Raw genomic sequence first — 25,826 nt, forward strand, 5'->3', positions numbered from 1 at the left:
CAGTGAATATAATACAATAGGAGAGACTGGTCTAGGGGTTAATGCTACCTATTGCTTTTAGGCCGTGTCTCTGCTGCTGACCTTATGATTGAGCCTGGTATATTTGACCTTAAGGGCCCATTTTAATGATTATCAATTAAAGTTTAATCGTTCAATTACAACTTAACCACAAGCAGGCCCAACATAGGAAAATTTTCCGACAAACTGACGTGTGAAAAAGACGAAAAGAGTGGACGTAGTATAGGCCACATTTATTAAGGAAAATAGCACAAATTTTGGCACATAGCACGCATAGATTTTACGACCGTCAGACCGTTAATAAATGTGGTGCATTTTCAAGAGGAATTGGCCTTAAAATACATTTTGCGCAAGTCACCATCTCCTTTATTTACTGTAGACAGACAGGCGAAAGATATACCAGTCTTGGAAGATATCCATTATTTGCCAAATAAGTGGCTAATTTATAAAGAATTATAGATCTGCTACCGTTTTTCTTTTTTGAGGTCGTGGTAACAGCGGTGTAACCTATTCAACAATTAAGTGGGTTTAAGAAATACCAAATGCACAAGGATTAGTCGAAAGGAATTTTCTTACCACTATCATGTCATTCTTCAGCTTCTCTAACGCAATTTCACATTTCTGCAAGGTCTGTAAGGGGCACCTTTGTCAAGAAAAATAAAACCACGTAAAATACAGGAGTCTGGAATAAGACGTTCTTGGAGGGCAGCATGAATACATATATACCTCTTAGATGGATCAGTCAGAATATCCAAAAGACTCTTCATTTTACTTAAATCTTTCTTGCGATCTGAAAGAAGGTACGGTTGAATTATTCCGCAGAATATTTGGAACACTCAAAAGAACGTACCACGCTTTGCATATATCGGCTTAAAGAATAACGTAACCTAATTGGAAAGCTCACCTTCATTCTTATCAATCTTGTTAATCATGCGTCGCAAAGGCTCTATATACTTGGACAGTTGTTTCAGCTTCTCTAAGTATTGCTGTTCATCTGTCTGGTTGGTGCTTGCAGGGCTCATCACAGAGTTTGGATTTCCTGAATGATCATAAGAAAACCAGCTAGCGTCACATAAAAAAAAGCCATCATATTTGAAGAGGAAATTTAGCTCAAGTCATTTGCGGACAAGTCACTTTCCGCCTTGTCTACAGAACATCAGTGTATAACGAAGCTTGGACCTGAACTTGTTCTTTAAGACATTGAGACACACAGCGCTCTTCTGATCACACAAACCCCCTTTTGGTACCACAGAGATTTTCTCCTTTGAACCCAACTTCAGAGCAGAGAGAGGTGAAAGACTAAATCTTTATTCTGTCAAATCTATATGGACTGCATATGGGCCACGTGCAGAGACTGCATCGCTTACCTGGAGTATTGAGGGGTCCTGGAGAGGGCACACTGAAATTCTGAGGGGTTCGGGCAGAAGCTGGGCTTTGAGAGGGTTGTGGGGATGGGCTGGGCATGAAGCTTGGTGAGGGTGCTGTACCGGAGCTGAAAAACAAAAGAAACAGAAGTGTGAGCATCTCATCAAGAAGCAAATTAATCTCTATGAAATTCCAATCCAAAATGCATACATTGCATCGCAGTGTTCAAAAGATGCTGAATTTGATGCAGGTTTATCTTGCCATCACCATATTCTTGTCACTTATGCTTGGTTTTTTAATTCTTTTGAGGTTTGGTCCGAAACGATGTAGCATTTCATCATTCTAATGCCAACCAACACTGAGCTGTGCAGATATTGGGTCACTGACCTCCACACATACACAGCATGGTTCGATTAGGCCGTAACGCATGACTAATTGACATTTATTGTTCACGTGATTAGAACTTTTAGGTGTGAAATAAGTTTCAAACGCCCACAAAAATTGCTCAACAGTACTTCTGATGTCACATCATCCTAATCTTTGGTAAGTGTGCCCCAGGGGGTAGGTACATGCCATGTCTCTAAGGGTTACTGGCACTGCACTTATGCTGTGCTTTTCATAAGCAGCATAGTGTATGATCGTAGTCTTGGGGTTACGTTGATGTATTTTCTTTGAGTAAGGGGTACTTGGCTTAAGAAACACTTCCCTAGATAATGCTTATAGGGCTTGTCCGGGATCATGAAACAATGGCCAAGGGGGTAAAAATGCATAAAATAGAAGCAGCATTACTTCTCTTTTTAAAATCTCCTGCTGCTCTAGCGCCCCTTCTCCCAGGCTCCCTACCAGTCTTTGCTTACTAAGCTGCATCGATGATGTCACGTCGATGCACAGGACCGCTGCAGCCACCACTAAGGCAAGTGATGGTTAGCTGTAGCAGTCACATGTATCGACGTGATGTCATCACTGCAGCTCAAGTAAAAAAAAAAAAACTGGCAGAGAGCACTGCAGTGGGAATGCTGTAGTGGCAGGGTATTTAAAAAGGTAAATAATGCTTCTTTTATTATTTTTATACCTTTTCCCTCCCTGTTTTTTCTTGATCCCGGAGAACCCCTTTAAGGCTGGAATCACACATGTAGTTTTTGTGACCGCTTTTCTGAGCCAAACACAGGAGTGAATCCAAAAACTATTTAAAAAAAAAATATCCTCTTTTCAGAGCCACTCCTATGCTCAAAAAACTGCCACAAAAACTGAATGTGCGATTCCAGCCGAATAGGGAAACTTACTGCACTGGAAAAATGAATTATCAGTGATGTATTCAAAATCTAGCGTGCATCTGGGGCTTGTTTCCTTTTTACCACAATTACATAATTTATACTTATTTTCCTTTTTTTCTTAACTAGTTTTATCATGAAAATGGCCTTCTACCCCCTCACCATCACTACAATATGATGACTTCTTTAAGAGGCATTGGCCGTGAACGATAAAAGGGACAATGCGAAGGTGTTATCCATGTATTCATTGTTTTATATAAAACACATGACAAATTATAAAGGCAGGAACCCATTGAAATTCATAAGGAGGAGTTGCACACCTGACGTTGGAGTTGGGTTGAGACATTGGCTGGGAGGGCTGTGGGGATGGCTGCGGAGGCGGTGGCATGGATTGTGGAGTCTGTACTTGTACAGGCGATGGCGACGACATTAAAGAGATACTGCTTTGATTTACCTGAAATGAAAAATTACAATTGGGGGAAAACAAACCACCATAAAAACACATTAAGAGCTCATGAGCAAAGCAAAGTATATTAAACACATTGTGTACTAGTCGGCTGCATCATGAGTTGCTGGACCTGTAGAGAGAGATATCTAGTGCATGTGGACGATATCTTCACACAGCCACCTGTATAAAAGAAACCTAAATAATGACAAGGGATGGATTAAGCTAGATTCCTTGATGGCAAATACATTTTAAAGCTTGCACGTATTTGAATTCAACTAGAAGTGCTCTTCAGGACAGCCCAACTACGGACACAGAGCAGCCTAGAAATCAAGCTTTATACTTGGGAGGCTTCAGCACTTTTGTGCCTTACAACTGCAATAAACACCACAACTGAAATAAACCTAAAATATAGAAAAGTAATGCAAAGCAGAAAGCAAATAATTCACTAAGGGGATGGAAAGGTCAGGGTTGTTCAGCTAAAAAAAGGGAACTCTTATGGAAATATATGTTGGTTCACATTACGATTATCTATTCTATGGATTAAAAGAAGAAAGCAAGGTCTCAGGCACACGGTTACTATAGTACATACACTACCAGACCAATATTAAGCCCCACAGTCCAAAACGCAAACATCAGAAAACTACAGAGGAAACTACTTAACAGCCCACAGAAAAGAAGCAGATCATTTAACTGTCCCCTATGAACAGGTTTAAATCAAGAGGGACTGAACGACTGTCACAGCTCTGGCACCCACAAGTCAGCCAATACCTGTGGGATCTGCGATCCTCCCATTGGGGTGGAGCTTGGAGGCGTGTCAGATGAAGTGGTGGGCGGGAACCGCGACCTTATTGCCATCCCACCTCGAGCCATAGCTGCGGTGATCATCTTTGGGAGGACAGAGTGACAACAGACAAAAGTAAAACAAGAAATGCAGTGCAAGGGGCGAGTGGGGGAGAAGTGCATGCAAAAGCCAGATGTAAGGGGGCCCAAAAGCACCCTACAAACTACAGAGGAGTTCTACCAGCATCCCAAGCATGGAACACCTGCACTAAAACCTTGCAGACTCAAAGATCAGCCCCAGAGTTCCCAGATCATCAAGACCACTTGTCTATTGTTTTTACCAATCAGTTTTCAAGAACTTCATTTATTATTGCTCCAAAAAAGTACAACGTAGTGCTACCAAAGACGACAACCTGTAAAAGGTTTGTTCCTCGTTTCTTCATAGAATTCTTAACAAGGTTCTGTGACTGCAATAGCAGCATTAGCGCTGCTGAAACCACTAGAAGCTGGTCCAACGCTTCTCCGCAAGTCTCAAGAAAAGCATTTCTAACTTTTCATAGCATTCAGATTACAAATCCCTGGTCTTACTCCTAGTTACAATTTCTGGCTTAACAGTGGCTCACGCCTTGCATTGAAAATTACATTGCTCCGATTTCTACACATAAGAATAGAAAACATGGATTCAATAATGCAGCAGATAATAGAATATATCATCAAAACCAATGAGAAAGTCACAGAAAAGTTCCACCTTCACAACTTTTTTTTTGGTCTTCTCTTTCTTTTATACATTTGTCTCCATTGTAGCATAAGGCTGGGTTCACACGACCTATTTTCAGACGTAAACGAGGCGTATTATGCCTCGTTTTACGTCTGAAAATAGGGCTACAATACGTCGGCAAACATCTGCCCATTCATTTGAATGGGTTTGCCGACGTACTGTTATTTACGCGTCGTCGTTTGACAGCTGTCAAACGACGACGCGTAAAAATACAGCCTCGTCAAAAGAAGTGCAGGACACTTCTTTGGACATTTTTGGAGCTGTTTTCTCATAGACTCCAATGAAAACAGCTCCAAAAACGGACGTAAAAAACGGCGCGAAAAATGCGAGTTGGTCAAAAAACGTCTGAAAAGCAGGGTCTGTTTTCCCTTGAAAACAGCTCTGGATTTTCAGACGTTTTTGGTCACTACGTGTGCACATACCCTTAGTCTGATCCTACAGTGATATTGCCATTTATCTTTTCTTCCTTCTTCGCCAACCTACCGAATGCATGTTAGTAAGAATTAGGGGACAGATGGAAAATATGACTGCAGGATCAGACTACACAGGGCCTGTATGAAGTCTGTTACCATGGAGACATCTAGGTCTGCATAGGAGATGTAGACACAAAACTAGAGTTTTGTCTTTATAACCGTTTGCAAAGTTGCTTAATTATTTTATTTAAAAAACAAAACGGTAGCTAAACTCGGTAAGGAGCGTAATATAACAAATGTCCTTAATAAGGAATGATCGCTTTCTTATATTATCTTTTGGTCTCTAAACATCTGGCAGGGTTCCTGTCGGTGTTGATGGAATAGTATGAAGGGGATATGATTGATTGAGGAAGAGGGGTATTAGAGGCTCTCCCCAAATCGTGTCTCAGTGAAACTCACAGACTCTCCCATATTTATCTACTACATACAACAGACTGCAGAGCCACCACAGGTGAAATTAAGGCCGCGTTTACAAGTCACGGAGTTAAAGAAAATTTGTGCCAAAGTCGACGGCACATTTAAAAATTCTCAGCATGCCCTAAATTCCGCTACAGGTGGATGGGGTTTTCAAAACCTCACACAAATGTAATTTTCGCAAAAATCTGCACAAAAATTCTGCGTGAACTCAGCCTAAACATTACACAGTGCCCATTCAAATCAACGGGTTGTTTGCATAATACAGGAGGACATGTCCATCCAGACCAAGAGACGTTCTTTCTAACCGCTCTTCTTGCCGGCCAACAAATGAGGATCCCCTCCGTTAACTCAGAATTCCCTAATAGAATATGTAATACGTTTTTTTTTTTTTTTAAAACTAGACAACCCCATTTAAGTAGTTAGTGACACTTGAGAAGGGGATATATGTGAAACGAGAGATTTAAAAAGTTTGCAGACTTGTGGGCTAATTTGCAGGATATATGTCGGGTTAGGCTCTACTAACTGACCAGGGAAAGATTGCTGGGTGGTTTTAGGCTGCCAAGGAATACAAGTGTGTAATACTAAGTACCATTCTGTACTGCTGCTTTCTCTTTCTACTCTGTACATTTTCAGGGATTGCGCCTGCTAACCGACAGATTGGCGACAACCCGTCTGTAATCTTTTCTTTGCAGGTAATATGTGGCATATCTAAGCTCCGTACTTGTACAGTAGAAATGATATCCACATGTTTGAGGATTGCCATTGTACCGACGTTGGAGTAAAGATATTTTAACGTGGACGGTTTCTGCTCCTGTTGAAGCTGATATTTTTTTGTCAAGGGAGGGAGGGGGGGGGATGAGGAATTGTTCATATTTTGTTTGTGTTGGAAAATAGATAATTCAATAAAACGAATTCCGCAGTCACGTGATTTTATCCTGTGACCCCAGACAACCATTACACCTTGGTCCTGCCGTTCAGATAGGAAAGTGTTTTTGCAGCGCAATTCGTGAAAACATTGGGGCAGATTTATCAAAACGGTCTGAGTGTAAAGCGGTCATGTTGCCCGTAGCAACCAGAGCTCAACATACATTTTTTTAAACTGTCCTTGAATAATGAAAGCTGTACTGTGATCGGTTGCTATGGGCAACAAGACCAGTTTTACTCTTAGACAGTTTTTGATAACTCTGCTGCATTATATTGTTATGTTGATTAGATTTTCTCTCTCCTTTGTTAGGAGGTCGCCTTTTAGACAACCTAACCTCCTGGCTACCATTAATTTCAACCTAGTTGCAAAATAGAAGGTAACTCAGTTCACTTAAGCAGCGTCCCTTGGGTATACAGCTCTGTCCAGGCCAGGACCAGTATAAGCGCTAAAGTAATAGGTTACACCAATAAAAGCTCTGTGCCAAAATATAGCAAGTACTCTCCAGCCACTATACAGCAAACTATTCTGCTGCTAATACTAAGCACTGGAATGGATTTCAACTATTTATAAAGCCATGATTATGTGGAATTGGAGTAACGAAATGTCACTTTTTAATGCCAACCCTACCCTACCTGCGCAGGAGCCGTATATTCAGTTCCCAGGATGGGATAGAACTAGGAAACACTTTCCCAAAACAAGTGGCAAGCAAAAACACAAAAAAATAAAAAAAAAAACCTTCACAAAAATCAATAGCAAACAACCTAAAAGTTAAACCAGGTAGCATGGGTGCGTAGAATTTTTTTTCTGGTCATTATGAGATTTTTTCTTTTTTTTGTTGTGAATTAAATGTTCATAATGTAAAATTTAAAAGAAGGACAATGGATGGTAAAATCAATATTACTGCCCAAATGACACGCCGTCAGACGCGAAAGCAGTTCCCTAACATTTGCCTCTAGGAAAGTCAAATATTTTGGACTAGAAGTATAAGGCCCTGTTCACACAGAGTTTTGTGCCGCGGTTTTTGCAGCGGAAACCGCAGCAAATAGCCGAAATGGACTCCCATTGATTCCAATGGGAGATGGAGTTTTTTGGTTTGCTCGCGGGAAAAAAACGCCTCCACCTATGCCCCAACTTGAGGCGTTTTCCGCCTCAAAGACCCCATTGAAATCAATGGGAGATGGAAATAAACGCGGTTTTTCCCCTTTGTCTGTTGAAGAAATAGGTAAAGAAAACCGCCTTATAAAAAAGTGACAAACACGTGTGGTGAAAAATCACTTTAAAAAAAAACCGGCGCTGATTTTTCCAGGCAGCGTTTTCGGCCTGCAAAAAAAAACTCTGTGTGAACATACCCCAACAGCTTCTGTAGAGGATATATAGAAACGGAGGGGATACAGTGTTATAGACACAAACAAGCTCTTCTTAAAAGGGAACCTGTAATGTTGAAACGCATTTAGCGGCAGTTCACAATTATTGCAGCCTTTTCTCCCATTCACTTCAAGGGGAGAAAAGGCTGCAATACCTGTGAATCGCCGTACAAGCCCTGCGGCCCCTTCAAAACAGCTGATCGACGGGGTCCCGAAAGTCGGACCTCAACCCATTTATTTTTAGTGCCTGGAAAACCCCTTTAAGGACCTATGATTTGATCTACAGCCCATTACCAGCCATCATTGGTTTTAATGGGCCCAGTCATAATATATGGCAGATAAGAGTTCTCTGTACACTGAGCATTCCAATCAATTCCAACGAGACACAAAAGTCTTCCTCATTCATTTAACTTGTTTCATACGCAAGTCTTAAGAGTCCCATTTTTCAGCAAATTGCGCCTTTTGGGTCCTTTTGCTGCTTTTCTACGCAAGAAAAGTGGCGTAGAAAGGTTGATAAATTACCACAAAAGGTATCGAACTGCTTCTGGAGATGTTGCTGCTAACAAGGGAAAAAAAATTGGCACAATAACGAAGTGACAACGGAAATCGCCAACTCTTCCTCTAGAAGAATCTCAGCTGATGAATACACACTTGTCCAATAAGCAAGACCCAAACAAGATCTGGATCGAGTAGAGGCACATTCTCCTCTTACCATTACAGGACCCAGTTAACGCAGTAACATCAGGTATACCCTCGCACCTTGCTGTACATATTGTACTTTTTCATGCTTAACATGGAGCACAGAATTAGATCCGATCTGTTTTATTTAGAGATCTGGGTTTTTGCAGAAATAACCACCATAGCTCCTCTAAAACCAGCAGGAATTAGTATTGCACCCACCACAGAGAAACCCATAGAAATTAGATTTAAAGGAGCAGTGCAAGTTAAAAGGGATAGGATTTCGTTGAATACGAACAAAGGCGCACATATCTGAAGGGAGGAGGTTTAGTAAAGTGTATACTCAAATTGGTAAACTAATTTAGAAGGGACTTCATGAATATAAACCTGCAATGCTGCTTTAAGTGGCTTTGACTGGAGTTAGAAAAAAAATCCATGCAGAGACCGCATTGTATAGCTGCTGCAGAAACGTACCTGGTTCCCTGCAGCTACCATGTGAGCCGGAGCGGCTTGCTGCTGAGCTGCCTGCTGCTGCACCTGCTGGGCAGCTTGTTGGGCCGCTTGCTGTACCTGTTGAGCTTGCTGTTGGGCCTGCTGCTGGGCTTGTTGCTGCGCCTGCACTTGCTGCTGCGCTTGCTGCTGTGCCTGCACATGCGCTCGAATCTGCTGACATAGCAAAATATTTGATGGATTTAAAACACTTGTTGCAAGCAAACGGATTAAAAAAAATTGGAGTAAAGAACTGCTCCATTTGCAGATGAATACCTGGATTATCTTGAGCTGTTGCTGCTGCTGTTGCTGCTGTGGTGTGAGTGTTACAGACATAACCTGTGAAGGGATTTGTCCTGACAGGGTCTGACCTGGTTGTATCAGGGACTGGGTCTGGGGCTGCGTGGAAAGCAGCTGCTGCTGACTTTGTGCGACTTGCTGCTGCTGCTGCAACTGAAGCTGCATCACCTGTTGTGGCTGCTGCTGCTGTTGTTGCATTTGCTGTTGTTGCAAAGGCTGTTGTAAAACCTGCTGCTGCTGTTGTTGTTGTTGTTGTTGCTGCTGCTGCTGCTGCTGCTGTATTCGATGGATATGCGCTGCCATTTGTTGAGTCATTTGCTGTTGCTGTAACTGCTAAAAGAAAAACAGTTTCCCGTAAAAAACAAACATAAAAAGAATCCAAAAGACACTGATTAAGAACAAACAAAAATGTTTTATCCAGCTAATTAGGTCTATAAATTAATGGAAAATACTGTCAAAATACCAAAGGAATGTATCGGTCATACCAGTCTCATTAGTTATGAGGAATTGACAGCCATTTCCCCACAACCGGGCAGCATGGCGACTCAGTAGTTAGCACTGCTGCCTTGCAGCACTGAGGTTGCCCTTGGCCAGATATGAGACCTCTTAACAGAATTGATATGTTCTTCCCGTGTTCTCCAAAAAAATATACTAATAGGAGTACTTGGATTCCTATGAAATTGCAAAAGTAACCAAATGTTCCTAGATTAAGGCATCAAGTACACTGCATTGACAATGAGGGTGCCCACACACGCAGTGCTGTGGAAGGGTGCCGTGCAGTAAAAGCGCACACAAACTTATGATTCAGTTTTCAGCCATGCAGCTTGTACAGGTATTGAAACCATGCGCTTCACCATTAGAAGCCACGCGGCCAAAAGACGCATTCCTAAAATAGCAGCAATTCATGAGAAAACGGGCGCATATTTACCACACGGTTTCAGCTGCGTGGCACAGTGTACAGGCACGCTTAATAGTATGAAGCTGGGTAAATAGACGAGTCAAAAATTGCTAACCATATATAAATTGTGGCCCTGACCAGAGAATAATGATGCCATGCATGGCTTCTCCAGGAATAAAGGTAGCTTGCTATCCCACACAATGGCTTTCCATCATAAAACTATGGGGTGTGTGAATGAAGTAGACAAACTGAACTGTAAAACTTGAGATATTATAACCCCACTATTTTTTTTTTACTCACTTGCTGCTGGTTTTGCTGTTGTTGAATCTGTAGTTTTAACATATGCTGCTGCTGTTGCTGCTGGGCTGCTGCTTGAAGCTGCTGTGCCTGCTGCTGTTGCTGCTGCTGTTGCTGCGCTTGTTGTTGCTGCTGCTGTGCTGCAGCCACCGCCATTTGAAACTGCTGCTGCTGTTGTGGTTGCATAACATTCTGCTGAGCGACTTGGAATTGCTGCTGCTGCTGATGTTGCTGCTGCTGTTGCTGTTGCTGTTGCTGCTGCTGTTGCTGTTGCTGCTGTTGCTGCTGCTGGAGGGCAGCTACTTGCTGCTGCTGAAACTGTTGTTGCTGCTGCTGAGCCATTTGCTGGAGCTGGAGCTGAGCTAGAAGCAAAAGAGCATGGGACAGAAATAAACAAGTATATATATATATCCAAAGTCACAGAGCGCAGGATTTGCAGCTATGGTCAATTACCGCAGCAGCCAGATTAGTTAGCGGGATTTTTAAAAACACTTCACATATTCCAGCTTTTTAAATGATCAATATTATTATTACTACACTGCAGCATCGATAGTAGATTTCTCACAGATTCACCCCAATGACCGCAAGTTGCATGTAATTGCTTTATTTTTTTTCATACAGAACTGTGGTCCTCTACAGAACATTTCCTATAACTACATCTTTAAGGCTATGTTCACATCTGCGTCAGGGCTCCGTTCCGTCGGAACGGAGACCGGACTGACACAAACTGAAACCAAGGTTTCCGTTTTCATCACCATTGATTTAAATGGTGACTGATCCGGTGCCAATGGTTTCAGTTTGTCTCAGTTGTTTTGACGGGATGAATACTGTAGTCGACAACAAAGCCACCAACGTAGCCTGTACCACACACAACCCTGCAGTACCCAAAGTTTCAGGCATCCCTCTTGTGCTCTACGCATTGAATTAGTTCCAATCCAAAGTCAGGCGAATAGAAGGTATTTTTTGCTGTGGAAATCCACATCAAAAATACAATTCTACCAGGTCTCAATTCTCAGTTCAGACATAAAGCTAAATTTTAAAGTTCTTCCGGATTCCTGTTAGGCCCCATGTACACAACTGTAAAACCGCGGACCGTACTACGGTACGCGGTTTTACGGACCCATTCGGTTCTTTTGGCCACGGACACCTTTCCGTAACGCTACCGATAGGTGCACGTGCCATAGAACCCCGTCGGGAATTATGGAGCATGTCCTATTTTACGGGCCGTGCTCCCATACTTTGTATGGGAGCCCAGCCTGAAAACTCGGGCAGCCGTCAGCGGCCGGCCATGCCCGCAATCACGGGCTGTGTTTACGGGCACGGCCGTGTGCATGGGGCCTTACAAGGTAGCAGTGTGTTGCGTGAACTCAGTTGACAGTTAGGGTCAGTTCACACAGATTTTTGTCAGGCAGAAAAAAATCTGCCTCAAATATCTATCCCATTTTGGTTTTTTTTCGGTTTCTGATGCGGTGTTTAAGGCGTTTTTTAAAAAGACACCTCATTGGAGGTTGTACTACCCCACAGGGCTATGGAAACTACAACCAAATAAAGAACTGCAGTATATTTATTAGAGATGTATCGGTGATTAATAATGCCAACTATTCAGATTCCATGGCATTCTGAAACGTAAAATTAAGAATGATATTTATGACCAATCTAGATTGATTATTAAATTTCCAACCTGCAAAAGGAAAAAAAAAAAGACCTTGTATTGAGAACTTACTAGGTTGGTTTCCTGTTGATACTCCAGATATACCATGTGGTGCCATTCCTGATGCCCCAGGCTGTGGCTGACCAGGAAGACTCATCTGTTGGGCCATTTGTGGCATTCCAGCGATGCCTCCCATTTGAGCACCAGGGGGACGGACCCCCATGGGCATCCCTTGTACGCCTACAGGTGTTGTGCCTGTTAATGTTTGTAGGGCGTTCATTGGATCTATTGGGTGTAGGATTATTAAATAACAAAAATATATAAAAGTTACCTAAATGTAATCCTAACTATTAAATGATGGATCTGTACAACAGCAAAGGGACAAAAACACAAATATATATCTTACCACTGACAGATGCCTGCGATTTCTTGTTATCTGAAAGGACACAAGCGAATACATTTGGAAAAGTTATGAGTAGTAACTTCTTATGTATGATATCATAATGTCTGTTGGAAAGCTCTATTATTAGGACATTTATGTAAATTATAAACTGCTACTAATTTCAGGCGAACGACAGATGGAAGTGGTTTTCAAAATGATTACAGGACATTTTATAGGGTACCTCTAGTTTGGAGGTACTTAAAGGGTAACTAAATTTTCAGAAAACATCTGTCATAGTGACACGTCAGAAGTTTTGATCTGTGGGGGACCGAGAACGGAGACCCCCACAGATCGCTAAAACTAAGTCTTAGATCAGCTTTTCTCGGAAAGCCGAGCAGTTGGTGTACGGGCCCATAGACTTTCTATTGAGTCCCTACACCAACTTCTAGGCTTTCCAAGAAAAGCTAATCAGAAACCAAACAGCTCAGCACTCACCCGAGCGGGTCTGCCACTTTGTTTTAGTGCGCTCAGACCCCGAACGATCAAAAGTTCTGACATGTCACTATGACATAGTAGAAGTTTTAGTTACCCTTTAAGTTAGGTTCACTTGATCTAAAAATATAACAGATGAGTAAGTGAGGGGGGGGGGCGGAGGAAGTTACGTTTTTCTCTGGAGAACAACGAACAATAACACTTTTAAAATGTACTGAACGATTTCTTACGGATATCTCGAAAGTGAATAATCAGCCTGGCCACCAAAGACAGATATTCCTCCTGTAACCAAGGATCAAGGAAAATTAGCAACCAAAGAAATTCAGTGATTTTAAATATGTAAAATACACCCCAAAAAAACTTTTTTTCTGCCTGCAGTAGCTAAAAAAAATATTTTTACAGTTTTATTGTGTAACAACAACGAACACACAGAATTAAAATCAGTTTTGAGACACGAACAGACATCTCTGCAACGTTCTCTACATTATAATGAAGCACAAAATTATTTTGTAGATTAATATTCGGCCACAATTACATCCTCTAGTCTATACGGATAGGTCTAGGCAGGTAAATCAGGTTTGTGGATACAGTAATTCTTCCCCATTTGGAGTTGCAGAACTGTTCAAGTTCTGTCACGTTGCATGGGAAGACCCCAAGTTTACAGATTTTCATTCCAACATTAACAATTCAGTTTTAGAGCCATTCCTGTGTAGCTTTAAATTTGGGGGTAGATTTAGGGCTTATTCACACGAACGAGTGCAAACTCGGACGTGAAAAACGGCAGTTTTTCACATCCGGGTTGCACCCATGTGGGACGCGTTTTCATGGATCCCTCATAGAATTGAGTCTATTGAGGGATCCGTGAAAGCGGAAGAAAATAGGACATGTTCTATTTTTCAAGGGACCCGTCACACGGCCCATTAAAACAACGTTGGTGTAAATAAGCCCTAAGAGGTTTGTCCAGTTGCTCTTGCCATTCATGAAGTATTACCTGGCACTACGGATGGGTTTTGGAGATTTCCTGCAAAGGCAAACCTGTTTATTCATTTTATCAGTACTGCTGGAAGACAAGGCCTTACAAGGACCACCCTCCTCAGTATTTAGAAATCCCATAAAATCAACCCCTGACCATATGCCCCATTAAATGTTATGTGTCATCAGAAAATTACCTATTTATTATTTTTTGTTAAACTTCTTTTCAGAGATTTTTTTTTTCCCATGTCATTATTAAAAACTAATCCTAAAATCTTGCAGTATTCACTCTGGCCACGGAGCTTCACAATAGACGGACACTTCCTTTTCTGTAGAGGCAGGATTACAATAAAAGAGAACACCCCTATATAAATGGACACAGCTCCCCTCCTATCCCTTCCTGTACAATGACCTCTGAACAGGTCGCAAAGCATGCATGGAAAACTCTCCCATAGAAGTCAACGGAACTATGGTCCATGCGGCTGCCGTAAAGCTGATCTCTAAATGCGGTTAGCAGCTCAAGCAAGATGGCTGCCCACATAGTCATGTACAGAAGATAGAATTAAAAAAAAAATCTACAATCTCAAAATAAAAAAAACAGATTAGAAAAAGATAAAATAGATTTCAATACCTTAGAGAAAAAAACATTGGTGATAAATTCCCTTTAACCCCTTCCCGACATTTGACGTACATGTACGTCATGGAAAGTACTGACTTCCCGCATCTTGCCGTACATGTACGTCAAACGTTTGGCACCGGCTCAGAAGCTGAGCCGGTCCCATCATCACCGGATCTCAGCTGTATCTTACAGCTGACATCCGACTGTAACGGCGGGGACCGAAATTAGCTTCGATCCCCGCCATTAACCCCTTAAGTGCAGCGCTCAAACGCGATCGCTGCACTTAAGGTGTTTGCAGCTCATCGGAACCCCAGTAATGAAATTGCCGGGGTTCCGGTGGCTGCAATGGCAACCGGAGGCCTAATACTGGCCTCCCGGTCTGCCTAGCACCGAAGCGGTCAAGATCCGCCCGGCGGCGGAGCCTGATCGGCTTCCGTAGCTGCCGGCAAGATGGCGCCGGGTCAGGAGCTGATCCGGCGTCATCAGCGGTGGAAGTCAGCTGTACTGTACAGCTGACATCCACCTGTAACGGCAGGAACCGGAGCTAGCTCCGATCCCTGCCATTAACCCCTTCGATGCAGCAATCGAAAGCGATTGCTGCATCGTAGCGGTTACAAGCAGATCGCCAGCCCTGACAGGCAATCGGGACTGGCGACTGCTGTTATGGCAACAGGAGACACAATGGTCTCCTGCTCTGCCATTACGGAAGCCGATTTAGGCCCCGCCGGGAGGCGAAGCCTAAACGGCTTGCTGTCAGTGAATGACTGACAGATCTAATACATTGCACTACATAGGTAGTGCAATGTATTAGAAAAAAAAAAATCTGACCGTTGGACCTTCAAGTCCCCTAGTGGGACTTGAGAAAAAGTGTAAAAAAAGTATAAAAAAAGTGTAAAAAAAAGTGCAAAAAATAAAAGTTTGAAAACAATAAAAGTTTCAAGTAATCAAATAAAACACAATCCCCCTTTTACTCTTATCAAGTCCTTTATTATTGAAAAATAATAATAAACCATATGTATTTGGTATCGCCACGACCGTAACGACCGGAGGTATCAAAATATTATATTATTTATTGCACGCGGTGAACAGCGTAAAAAAAACCCGTAAAAAACGTTACCAGAGTTTCTGTTTTTTAGTCACTTTGCCCTACAAATATTACAATAAAAAGTGATCAAAAAGTCGCACGTATCCAAAAATGGTACCTATAAAATCTATAGCTCGTCCCGCAAAAAACAAGCCCTCATACAACTCCGTCGACAAAAAAATTAAAACGTTATGGTTCTCACAACTTGGCGACAGAAAAAATACATTCTTTTTACAAAAGTAATTTTATTGTGCAAAAAGTTGTAAAACATAAAAAAGTTCTATAAATGAGGTATCGCCGGAATCGTACTGACCCGCAGAATAAAGGTAACATGTAGTTTATAATGCGTGGTGAACTCTGTATAAAAAAAACCCAAAAAAAGCTGTGCCAGAATTGCGTTTTTTGGTTTACCTGGCATCCCAAAAAATAGGATAAAAGGTGATCAAAAAGTCACATGTACCCCAAAATGGTACCAATAATAACTACAGCTCGTCCCGCAACAAACCAGCCCTCATACCGCTACGTCTATGAAAAATAAAATTAGTTATGGCTCCAATAAGTCAGGAAATAAAAAAATATGCAGTTGTGCCCGAGGAGAACATTTCTTCTGTTTCAAGAGGCGATTTATCAAGGACCTAAAATTAGGGAACCAGGAAGGGAGGGCCCAATCATATCCGATGGAAGCGACGGTGCCCGTATTATACCAGGATAATACTTTCCCAGCAAAATTCCCCAAACTACAAAGGCGCGGAGTGTGGACCAAAAGGGGGATAAGAAATGACACCATTTATCAGTGCGACACCGGCTTGTGCAGAAAGGATTGCTTCACAGCGTAACACACATCTATGGATTATTTTTATTTTTTTATACCACCTGACTATGCCCCTTATATACTCCGCCCCGCTTACATGTACCCCCACATTATAAAACACCAGCAATACTCAAACAAATATAGTACCAAGCAAAATCCGCTCTCCAAAAGCCAAATGGTGCTCCCTCGGCCCTGAACCCTACAGCGTGCCCAAACAGCAGTTTCCTTCAACATATATGGCACCGTCATACCCGTGAGAACCCTTTTAACAATTTTTGTGGTGTGTGTCTCCAGCGTCATAAGCTGGGCATGACATATTTGCCACTGAATGGCATATCTAGGGAAAAATATAAATTTTTAATTTGCACCATCCGCAGCGCATTCATTTATGGAAAAGACCTGTGGGGTGAAAATGCTCACTACACCCCTTAATAAATGCCTTGAGGGGTGCAGTTCCATAATGGGGTCACTTATCAGGGGTTTCTTTTTATTATTTCACATCTGAGCCTCTGCAGTTGTGAACCAATACTTTGTAAATCGCCAAATTAGGCCTCCACTCCGCATGGTACTCTTCACTTCTGAGCCCTGTCATATGTCCAGACAAAAGATTAGGGCCACATGTAGGGTGTTTCTAAAACCGGGAAACACCGCATAATAATTAGAGAGCTGTCTTGTTATGGTGGCACAAGCCGGGCACCACATATTGGCATATCTATGGAAAAAAATCCCATTTTCACTCTGCAACATTGAGCGCACACTAATTTCTACAAAACACCTGCAGGGTTAAAATGCTTACTACACCCCTTGGTAAATGCATTGAGGGGTGTAGTTTACAAAATGGGGTCACTTCTGGGGGGTTTCCACTGTTTTGGGCCCACAGGTGCCCAGAAACCAATCCAGCAACATCTGCACTCCAAATGGCGGTCCTTCCCTTCTGAGCCCTGCCGTTTGCCCAAACAGCAGTTTATGACCACATATGGGGTATTGCCGTACTCGGGAGAAATAGCTTTACAAATGTTGGGTTCTTTTTTTCCTTTATTTGTTGAGAAAATGAAAAAATTTGCGCTAAAGCTACGTCTTATTGAAGAAAAAGGACTGTTTTTATTTTCACTGCCTAATTCTAATAAATTCTATGAAACATCTGTGGGGTCAAAATGCTCACTACACCCCTAGATGCATTCTTCAAGAGGTGTAGTTTCCTAAATGGAGTCCCTTTTTGGGCGTTTTCATTGTTTTGTCCCCTCAGGGGCTTTGCAAATGTGACCTGGCCTCCGCAAATCATTCCTGCTTAATGTGATCTCAAAAAGCCAAATAGCGCTCTTTCCCTTCTAAGCCCTGCCGTGTGTCCAAACAGCCGTTTATTACCACATGTGGGGTATTGTTTTACTCGGGAGAAATTGCTTTACAAATTTTGTGGTGCTTTTTCTCCTTTAGTCCTTCTGGAAATGAGAAAAAATTAGCTAAACCTACATTTTCTTTGAAAAAATGTAGATTATTATTTTCAGGGCCTACTTCCAATAATTTCTGCAAAAAAACTGTGGTGTCAAATCGCTCACTATACCCCTAGATAATTTCCTCAATGGGTGTTGTTTCCAAAATGGGGTCACTTGTGGGGGGTTTCCACTGTTTTGTCCCCTCAGGGGCTTTGTAAATGTGACATGGCCTCCGCAAACCATTCCTGCTAAATGTGAACTCCAAAAGCCAAATGGCGCTCTTTCCCTTCTCAGCCACGCCGTGTCTCCAAACAACCGTTTATTACCACATGTGAGGTATTGTTTTACTCGGGAGAAATTGCTTTACAAATTTTGCGGTGCTTTTTCTCCTTTAGTCCTTGTGGAAATGAGAAAAAAAATCGCTAAACCTACATTTTCTTTGAAGAAATGTTGATTTTAATTTTCACGGCCTACTTCCAATAATTTCTGTAAAAAACCTGTGCGGTGAAAATGCTCACTACACCCCTAGATAATTTCCTTGAGGTGTCTAGTTTCCCAGATGGGGTCACTTTTGGGGGATTTTGACTGTTTTGGCACCGCAAGAGCCCTTCAAACCTGACATGGTGCCTAAAATATATTCTAACAAAAATAAGGCCCCAAAATCCACTAGGTGCTCCTTTGCTTCTGAGGCCGGTGTTTCAGTCCAGTAGCACGCTACGGCCACATGTGGGATATTTCCTAAAACTGCAAAAACTGGGCAACAAATATTGAGTTGCATTTCTCTGGTAAAACCTTCTGTGTTATAAAAAAAATTGTATTAAAAATGTATTTCTGCAGAAAAATATGAAATTTGTAAATTTCACCTCTACTTTGCTTTAATTCCTGTGAAATGTTTAAAGGGTTAAGACATTTTCTAAATGCTGTTTTGAATACTTTGAGGGGTGAAGTTTTTAAAATGGGGTGACTTTTTTGGGGTTTCTAATATATAAGGCCCTCAAAACCACTTCACAACTGAACTGGCCCCTGTAAAAATAGCCTTTTGAAATTTTCTTGAAAATGTGAGAAATTGCTGCTAAAGTTCTAAGCCTTGTGAGGTCATAGAAAAATAAAAGGATGTTCAAAAAACGATGCCAATCTAAAGTAGACATATGGGGGATGTTAATTAGCAACAATTTTGTGTATTATAACTGCCTGTCTTACAAGCAGATACATTTAAATTGAGAAAAATGCTAATTTTTGCAATTTTTCGCTAAATTTTGGTGTTTTTCGCAATTAAATACTGAACATATCGAGCAAATTTTGCCAGTAACATAAAGTCCAATGTGTCACGAGAAAACAATCTCAGAATCGCTTGGATAGGTGAAAGCATTCCGGAGTTATTACCACATAAAGTGACACATGTCAGATTTGAAAAATGAGGCTCTGTCAGGAAGGTCAAAAGTGGCTAAAGAGGGAAGGGGTTAAAGGCATACAGAGGGCTCCTGTACAAAACCTTGTCCACACAACGGCATTGCTACAGAAAATTTTTGCAGCAATTCCGCTGGAAGCAGCAGACTTTCCGCTGCAGCAAAAACACACCATTTTTAACTGCAGAAAACGATGCGTATTTTGCTGCATTTTTCCCAATGTTGGGGGATGGTGACATCTCCTCTGAAAAACGCAGCAATTCAGTCCACTTTCCGCAGCAGGAATCAACATGCCGTGGTACGAAAAATACGCACCGCAGGTCAATTTCTGCTCGGAATATTTACGCAGCGCGTGTATGAGATTTGTTAAATCTCACCCACTTTGCTGCTACTGTATTCCGCTGCTTATTTTCCGTCCGTAATTCCGGAAAGAAAATACGTAGCAATTCCGCTACATGTGGACGAGCCCTTAAAGTAGCTCCCTCTTGGACAGACCCAGCCCGTTCAAGCATCACAAAGATGGTCATTTTTTTTTAAAATTAGTAGTATAGCGCTGTACAATTCAATGCAACACATCCGTGGCCGCGAGAAATAAGTGGCCAGGCACGGCTTCCAACGGCAATAATAGCTAATTGCCGGCTTCTAATTAAAAAGGGGTTGCCTTGGTGAGACAACCTCTTTAGGCTGAAATCACGCATGCCGTTTTAGTGGCGTTTTTTTTTTTTTAAGACTAACAGGAGTATATCCATAAAGAAGGAAACGTATAAAGGAAAGACTGATCTGCCTCCTCTATTTAAAGAGGCTCTGTCACCACATTATAAGTGCCCTATCTCCTACATACGGAGATCGGCGCTGTAATGTAGGTGACCGCAGTGCTTTTTATTTAGAAAAACGATCTGTTTTCACCACTTTATTAGCGATTTTAGATTTATGCTAATGAGTTGCTTAATGCCCAAGTGGGCATGTTTTTACTATTGACCAAGTGTGCGTTGTACAGAGGAGTGTATGACGCTGACCAATCAGTGTCATACACTTCTCTCCATTTACACAGCGCATAGGGATCCTGCTAGATCACTATGTGCTGTCTGAATACTAACATTAACGATACTGAAGTATTTAGACAGTGAATAGACATTCCACAGGATGTCTATTCACAATCTCTGCACTTCGTTACTGTTTCTGTGGTACTTACAGCAGAGGAAGCGTAATCTCGCGGTAAATCACAGGTTACAACGAGATTACGCTTCCTCTGCTGTAACTACCACAGAAACAGTAACGAAGTGCAGGGATTGTGAATAGACATCCCGTGGAATGTCTAAACACACTTCAGTATTGTTAAAGAGGCTCTGTCACCAGATTTTGCAACCCCTATCTGCTATTGCAGAAGATAGGCGCTGCAATGTAGATTACAGTAACGTTTTTATTTTTAAAAAACGAGCATTTTTGGCCAAGTTATGACCATTTTCGTATTTATGCAAATGAGGCTTGCAAAAGTACAACTGGGCGTGTTGAAAAGTAAAAGTACAACTGGGCGTGTATTATGTGCGTACATCGGGGCGTGTTTACTACTTTTACTAGCTGGGCGTTCTGATGAGAAGTATCATCCACTTCTCTTCACAACGCCCAGCTTCTGGTAGTGCAGATCTGTGACGTCACTCACAGGTCCTGCATCGTGTCAGACGAGCGAGGACACATCGGCACCAGAGGCTACAGTTGATTCTGCAGCAGCATCGGCGTTTGCAGGTAAGTCGATGTAGCTACTTACCTGCAAATGCTGATGCTGCTGCAGAATCAACTGTAGCCTCTGGTGCCGACACGATGCAGGACCTGTGAGTGACGTCACAGATCTGCACTGCCAGAAGCTGGGCGTTGTGAAGAGAAGTGGATGATACTTCTCATCAGAACGGCCAGCTAGTAAAAGTAGTAAACACGCCCCGATGTACGCACATAATACACGCCCACTTGGACTTTTACTTTTCAACACGCCCAGTTGTACTTTTGCAAGCCTCATTTGCATAAATACGAAAATGGTCATAACTTGGCCAAAAATGCTCGTTTTTTAAAAATAAAAACGTTCCTGTAATCTACATTGCAGCGCCTATCTGCTGCAATAGCAGATAGGGGTTGCAAAATCTGGTGACAGAGCCTCTTTAATGTGTTAGTATAAGACAGCACATACTGATCTAAAAGGAGCCCTATGCGCTGACTAAATTAATGGAGAGGAGTGCATGATGCTGATTGGTCAGCGTCATACACTCCCCTGTACAACGCCCACTTGTTCTAAAGTAAAAACACGCCCACCTGGGAATTAAGCAACTCATTAGCATAAATCTAAAACGCTAATAAAGTGGTGAAAACAGATCGTTTTATTAAATAAAAAGCATTACTGTCACCTACATTACAGCGCCAATCACATTATGTAGGAGATAGGCCACTTATAATGTGGTGACAGAGCCTCTTTAACCACTCCTGTGTTTGGCTCAAAAAGGAACAACATGAGTGTGGGCGAAGCTTCTTTACACACTCAAGAAGCGTGCAATAGAGACTGTAGAGTAAATAAGAATGATGCCACAATGCAAGGTCATATTTCAGGGGTGCAGGGAGAGGTGTAAGTCCAGGCGATACTCAAAAGATAATATTTCAGTAAGCAGTGAGTGAAAGTCCGGAGATACTTACTCTCGTTTTAGCTTTCAGAAAGACATGACTCTCCATCTCCTTGCTAGACTTGTTGTGAGCAACTCCAGCTTTGCGCATCGCTTCTTCACTAGAACGCAAAGAGAAAGCATTTACCCAGACAGAAATCTCTCAACTGCTGTAAAAAATACTTCCCGAATGTGAGCCCCAAAAACAAAAAAAATAAAGAAAAACACACACTGTAGAATTGTATAGTCTCTTAGTTTAATGTTTTTTTTTTCGAGATCACACTTATTTTAAGTTATTTGCGGCTGCCTTAAATTTTCCCCACATAAACCCCCCTGAATACCTTTTTTTTTTTAAATTTCCAGTAATTTCATTCCTATAAACTTCATTTGTTGACACCCCACACTTTGACATCCCTCCATTGGTTCTATGACCGCTTACGTCTTCGTTCCCAGCATGCACTGGTTCTCTCCCAACATGCTGTGTGCCAGAAGTGAAGGCTGCATCAGACCCGCCCAGTATGATGGTTGGTATATATCCCTGTGTATAACCCCCATCATCCCTGTATATACCATTGGTACAGGCATCGGGCCAAAACAAGTGGGACAGGCAATGAGGACACCATGGACCAATAGGATGCCTGAAATGCGGGTATATGGCAGAAGTCCAGCGGGATCTGAAAATATGCAGGTTCAATGTACTCCATGTACTGAGCTTGCATAATTCAAAGAGATTCTTTGAACCCCGCATGCATGATGCCTTGTCGACTGGGTCAAGCCACTAAACAGGTGTCATTGATGATGTGGCCGTTCCGGGAGCGGGCCAGAAGAACAGAAGAGAGCTGAACGATCGCGACATCATCGGAAGTCCAGAATTCCGTAGTAGAAATCAGAGGAATTCAAGATCTTTAGTAACAAGTCATTGCCTTTTCCTGGGCTTTGCAGACTCCACAGGATGCAGCTTGTAGACAGAGCTCAAAAACAAGAACAAAAAAAAAATACGGAGCTTGAAACCTAGTTTTGAAGTAATGAACTATAGACACTAAAATAATGTGCGCCAACGTCTGGCATATTCACCGGGGTCAACAATTTAAAGGTGTCCATACAAATAAGATGAAAGTTGGGCGCAACCTGCCGGAGGGGAGAACTATATAATGTGTATGGGGGTGTCCAGAACATCCCACAATGGCAGATTTAGTGGAAAAGAATTAAACGACATGTTGGATTTTAACATGGCCGAACCATTTGTACCTGCAGGAGATAAGATGCTGGCAGAAGTGTATGCCAGCAGCCTATTCCCCTCTCCCGATTGAGAACACATTCACCCAGTTGAGCGGGCATATATATGGAGTAGTCGGGAGGAATCGCTGTCGGTAGAACGAGCAGTCGGCCAAAAGCCATCTAAAATGTACGGGCAGCATAGGGCTATGTTTACACTGCGTGTGCATCAACAAATATTCCTGTCATATACGCCCAATAAAGACCTCGGACCTAAGCCACTTTATAAGCATACAGTGGCACACATTGCCCATTTTAGCTTATACGCCCATTATATAAAGCTACATACCATGCTATACTTGTTTTGCAGAATTAAATAATTTAGCCGACTAGGCTTTTCAAATAAACACACAACATGGACGCATACCTCCCTGATGTATGCCAAAAGAACACCATGGCCCTATGGATATGTTTGTCATGTGTGTGTGGGGGCTAGTAGTCCCCTATCCACTCCTGGATGATGGGGTAGTGGGGAGATATAGCATTGGGGATGAATGTAAACTAGCTACTAGTGTGGCCCTGTAGCTACAATATGCGGCTCTTACATAGAGCAGCATAATAAGAAGTCCACAGTTCCGCTTTAAGATTAACATAGAGGTGTATTCTTTTGGGTTTAGTGTCACTTTCCATTCAAAATAGCGCAAATGCCAAGCCGCCAGTGTGAACAGAGTCCAATACCTTTGAAGGTGCAACAACATTTAGAATTGTACAATGTTACATTTGGCTAGAATAAAAAAAAAACACAACCGAAATTTCATGACAAGAGTATCCAGTCTAAACAATCTCCTGTGAGCGAAATACTTCATAAGCACAACTCTCTCTCCTGCTCTTCTAGCTGGCTATAGTTTACTATGTATCAGTCTAAGGTGGGATTCACACGAACGGGTTGTTCCCGAGCCCGAGTGCCGGCCGGTAAAATCGGCCATTCTGCCCGGCCGGTTTGCATAAAGTTTTGCATCCGTGCCGGGCCGGGCAGATCCGGACAGTGACATCAGCGGCAACTCCTGAAGGGGAATCCCCATGTGTTCGGGGATTCCGCTTCAGGAGTTTCCCGATGTCACTGCCCAGATATGGACAGAGACATCAAGCGCTCTGTCCAGGAGCGGAAAACACAGGGATTCCGCTCCTTCAAGGAGCTAAAGTGCGGCTAGCACATAGCAGAGCGGGGAGATACCTCCCTGCTCTGCTATAGTGGCGTCGCTACAGTAGTAGCAGCCGCAGCTACTAGCGGCGCCATCGAAGGTGTCGCCGGGCCAGGAAAACAAGCAGGGGACGGGAGCCAGCGCAGCGCTCCCTTCCACCTGCTGTACACCCCGGCCCTGCCACACAGTGTACAGCGATGCCATTCGTCAGAATGGCATCAACTCCTCCTCCTCCTCACATGCACTCTGCGCTGTGAGGAGGAGGAGATAGAGCGCAAGCGCCGGAAAACCCGGCCATTACTCGGGACACATCCCGGTGATGGCCGTGTATTACCCGGCCCCATAGACTTCTATGGGAGCCGGGCGGCCGGGTACCCGGCCGAAGATAGAGCATGTCCTATTTTTTGATGGCCGGTTTTGCCAGCCGTCAAAAAAAATCGGTCGTGTGAATAGCCCCATTAGGGGTCTATTATTCCTAATGCAGCCGGGTGCCGGCCGATTTATGAACGGCCGGCACCCGGCCGGAAAACCCTGCCGTGTGAATGAGGCCTAAGGCTCTTATCACACTGCGTTTAGTGGTCTGTTTGACATATATGCTGGAAAAAAAAAAAAAGTCACCGATGTATACGTTAAACAGAGACTGTGACCGATGCCTACCCCAGTGGCATCCATCACCCATAGACTATAATGGTATACGTTTAACGGATAAGTCATGAACTGTTATAACCATTTCATGACTTATTTGTTAGCCATCCGTTTAACGCATCGGTCACCCCAAGCTATTACGGCATCGCATCCGATTAACAGATATGTCATGAAAAGATTTTTAAAAGCTCATGACATATTCGTTTAATGGATACCTGTGACGGATGCCATACAGTGGCATCCATTCCCCATAGGCTACCACGGTAAAAAACGTAAACACTTAACGTAGCCTTTTTTTTTTTTTACTAATGCCCTCTGGATAGAATAGCGTAGCCGTACTCTATTACTCTAATCTATCCAAGAAAAAAAAGGAGGATATACCAGCTGTATACCACCCGACGGAGGCCATTTTTTTGCTACATTTACATTGTTTCATTTCTATTCCTTTTTTTTCACCATACACCGATCATAAATTAGGCTATTCATTTGTTGTGCAGGTTTTTACTGTCATGATGATATCAAATGTGTGTATATTATTTTGTGTTTTGGGATATTTTAACGTTTATTTATTGGGGGGAAAAAAAAAAGTGCATTTGTTTTTACTGTTTTTTTTTATTTATTAATTTCACACTTTTTTAATCACATGGAGGGATTTTTAATTCTGATTTTAATTTTAAAAGGGTTTGTCCAGGCACGGGGGTGGTTTTTTACATTGATGACTAATCCACAGGAGAGGTCATAAGTTTTGGATTGGTGGGGGTGCAACACCCA

The 25,826-nt window shown here is 42.4% G+C and overlaps 1 protein-coding gene across 5 annotated transcripts in view; it reads right to left on the reverse strand.

Annotated features, from left to right (window-relative positions):
- The window catches only part of MED15 (mediator complex subunit 15), a 53,433-nt gene that overhangs the window by 23,881 nt on the left and 3,726 nt on the right, over positions 1-25,826 (reverse strand). The window contains exons 2-14 of one of the 5 annotated variants that reach the window (XM_075831959.1): positions 22,028-22,115; positions 13,257-13,308; positions 12,559-12,588; positions 12,225-12,437; positions 10,505-10,863; positions 9,283-9,636; positions 8,992-9,183; positions 3,871-3,987; positions 2,975-3,108; positions 1,386-1,510; positions 923-1,057; positions 745-808; positions 595-661 (exon numbers count right to left, since the gene is read on the reverse strand). In XM_075831959.1, the coding sequence (XP_075688074.1) occupies positions 595-661; positions 745-808; positions 923-1,057; positions 1,386-1,510; positions 2,975-3,108; positions 3,871-3,987; positions 8,992-9,183; positions 9,283-9,636; positions 10,505-10,863; positions 12,225-12,437; positions 12,559-12,588; positions 13,257-13,308; positions 22,028-22,115 (1,930 nt within the window). Of the gene's footprint in view, positions 1-594; positions 662-744; positions 809-922; positions 1,058-1,385; positions 1,511-2,974; positions 3,109-3,870; positions 3,988-8,991; positions 9,184-9,282; positions 9,640-10,504; positions 10,864-12,224; positions 12,438-12,558; positions 12,589-13,256; positions 13,309-22,027; positions 22,116-25,826 lie in introns of all 5 variants that reach the window. The other 4 variants (XM_075831967.1, XM_075831951.1, XM_075831985.1 and 1 more) reach the window with 4 other exon arrangements.

This window comes from Rhinoderma darwinii, chromosome 1 (assembly GCF_050947455.1).
Source record: "Rhinoderma darwinii isolate aRhiDar2 chromosome 1, aRhiDar2.hap1, whole genome shotgun sequence".
Lineage (NCBI taxonomy): Eukaryota > Metazoa > Chordata > Amphibia > Anura > Rhinodermatidae > Rhinoderma > Rhinoderma darwinii.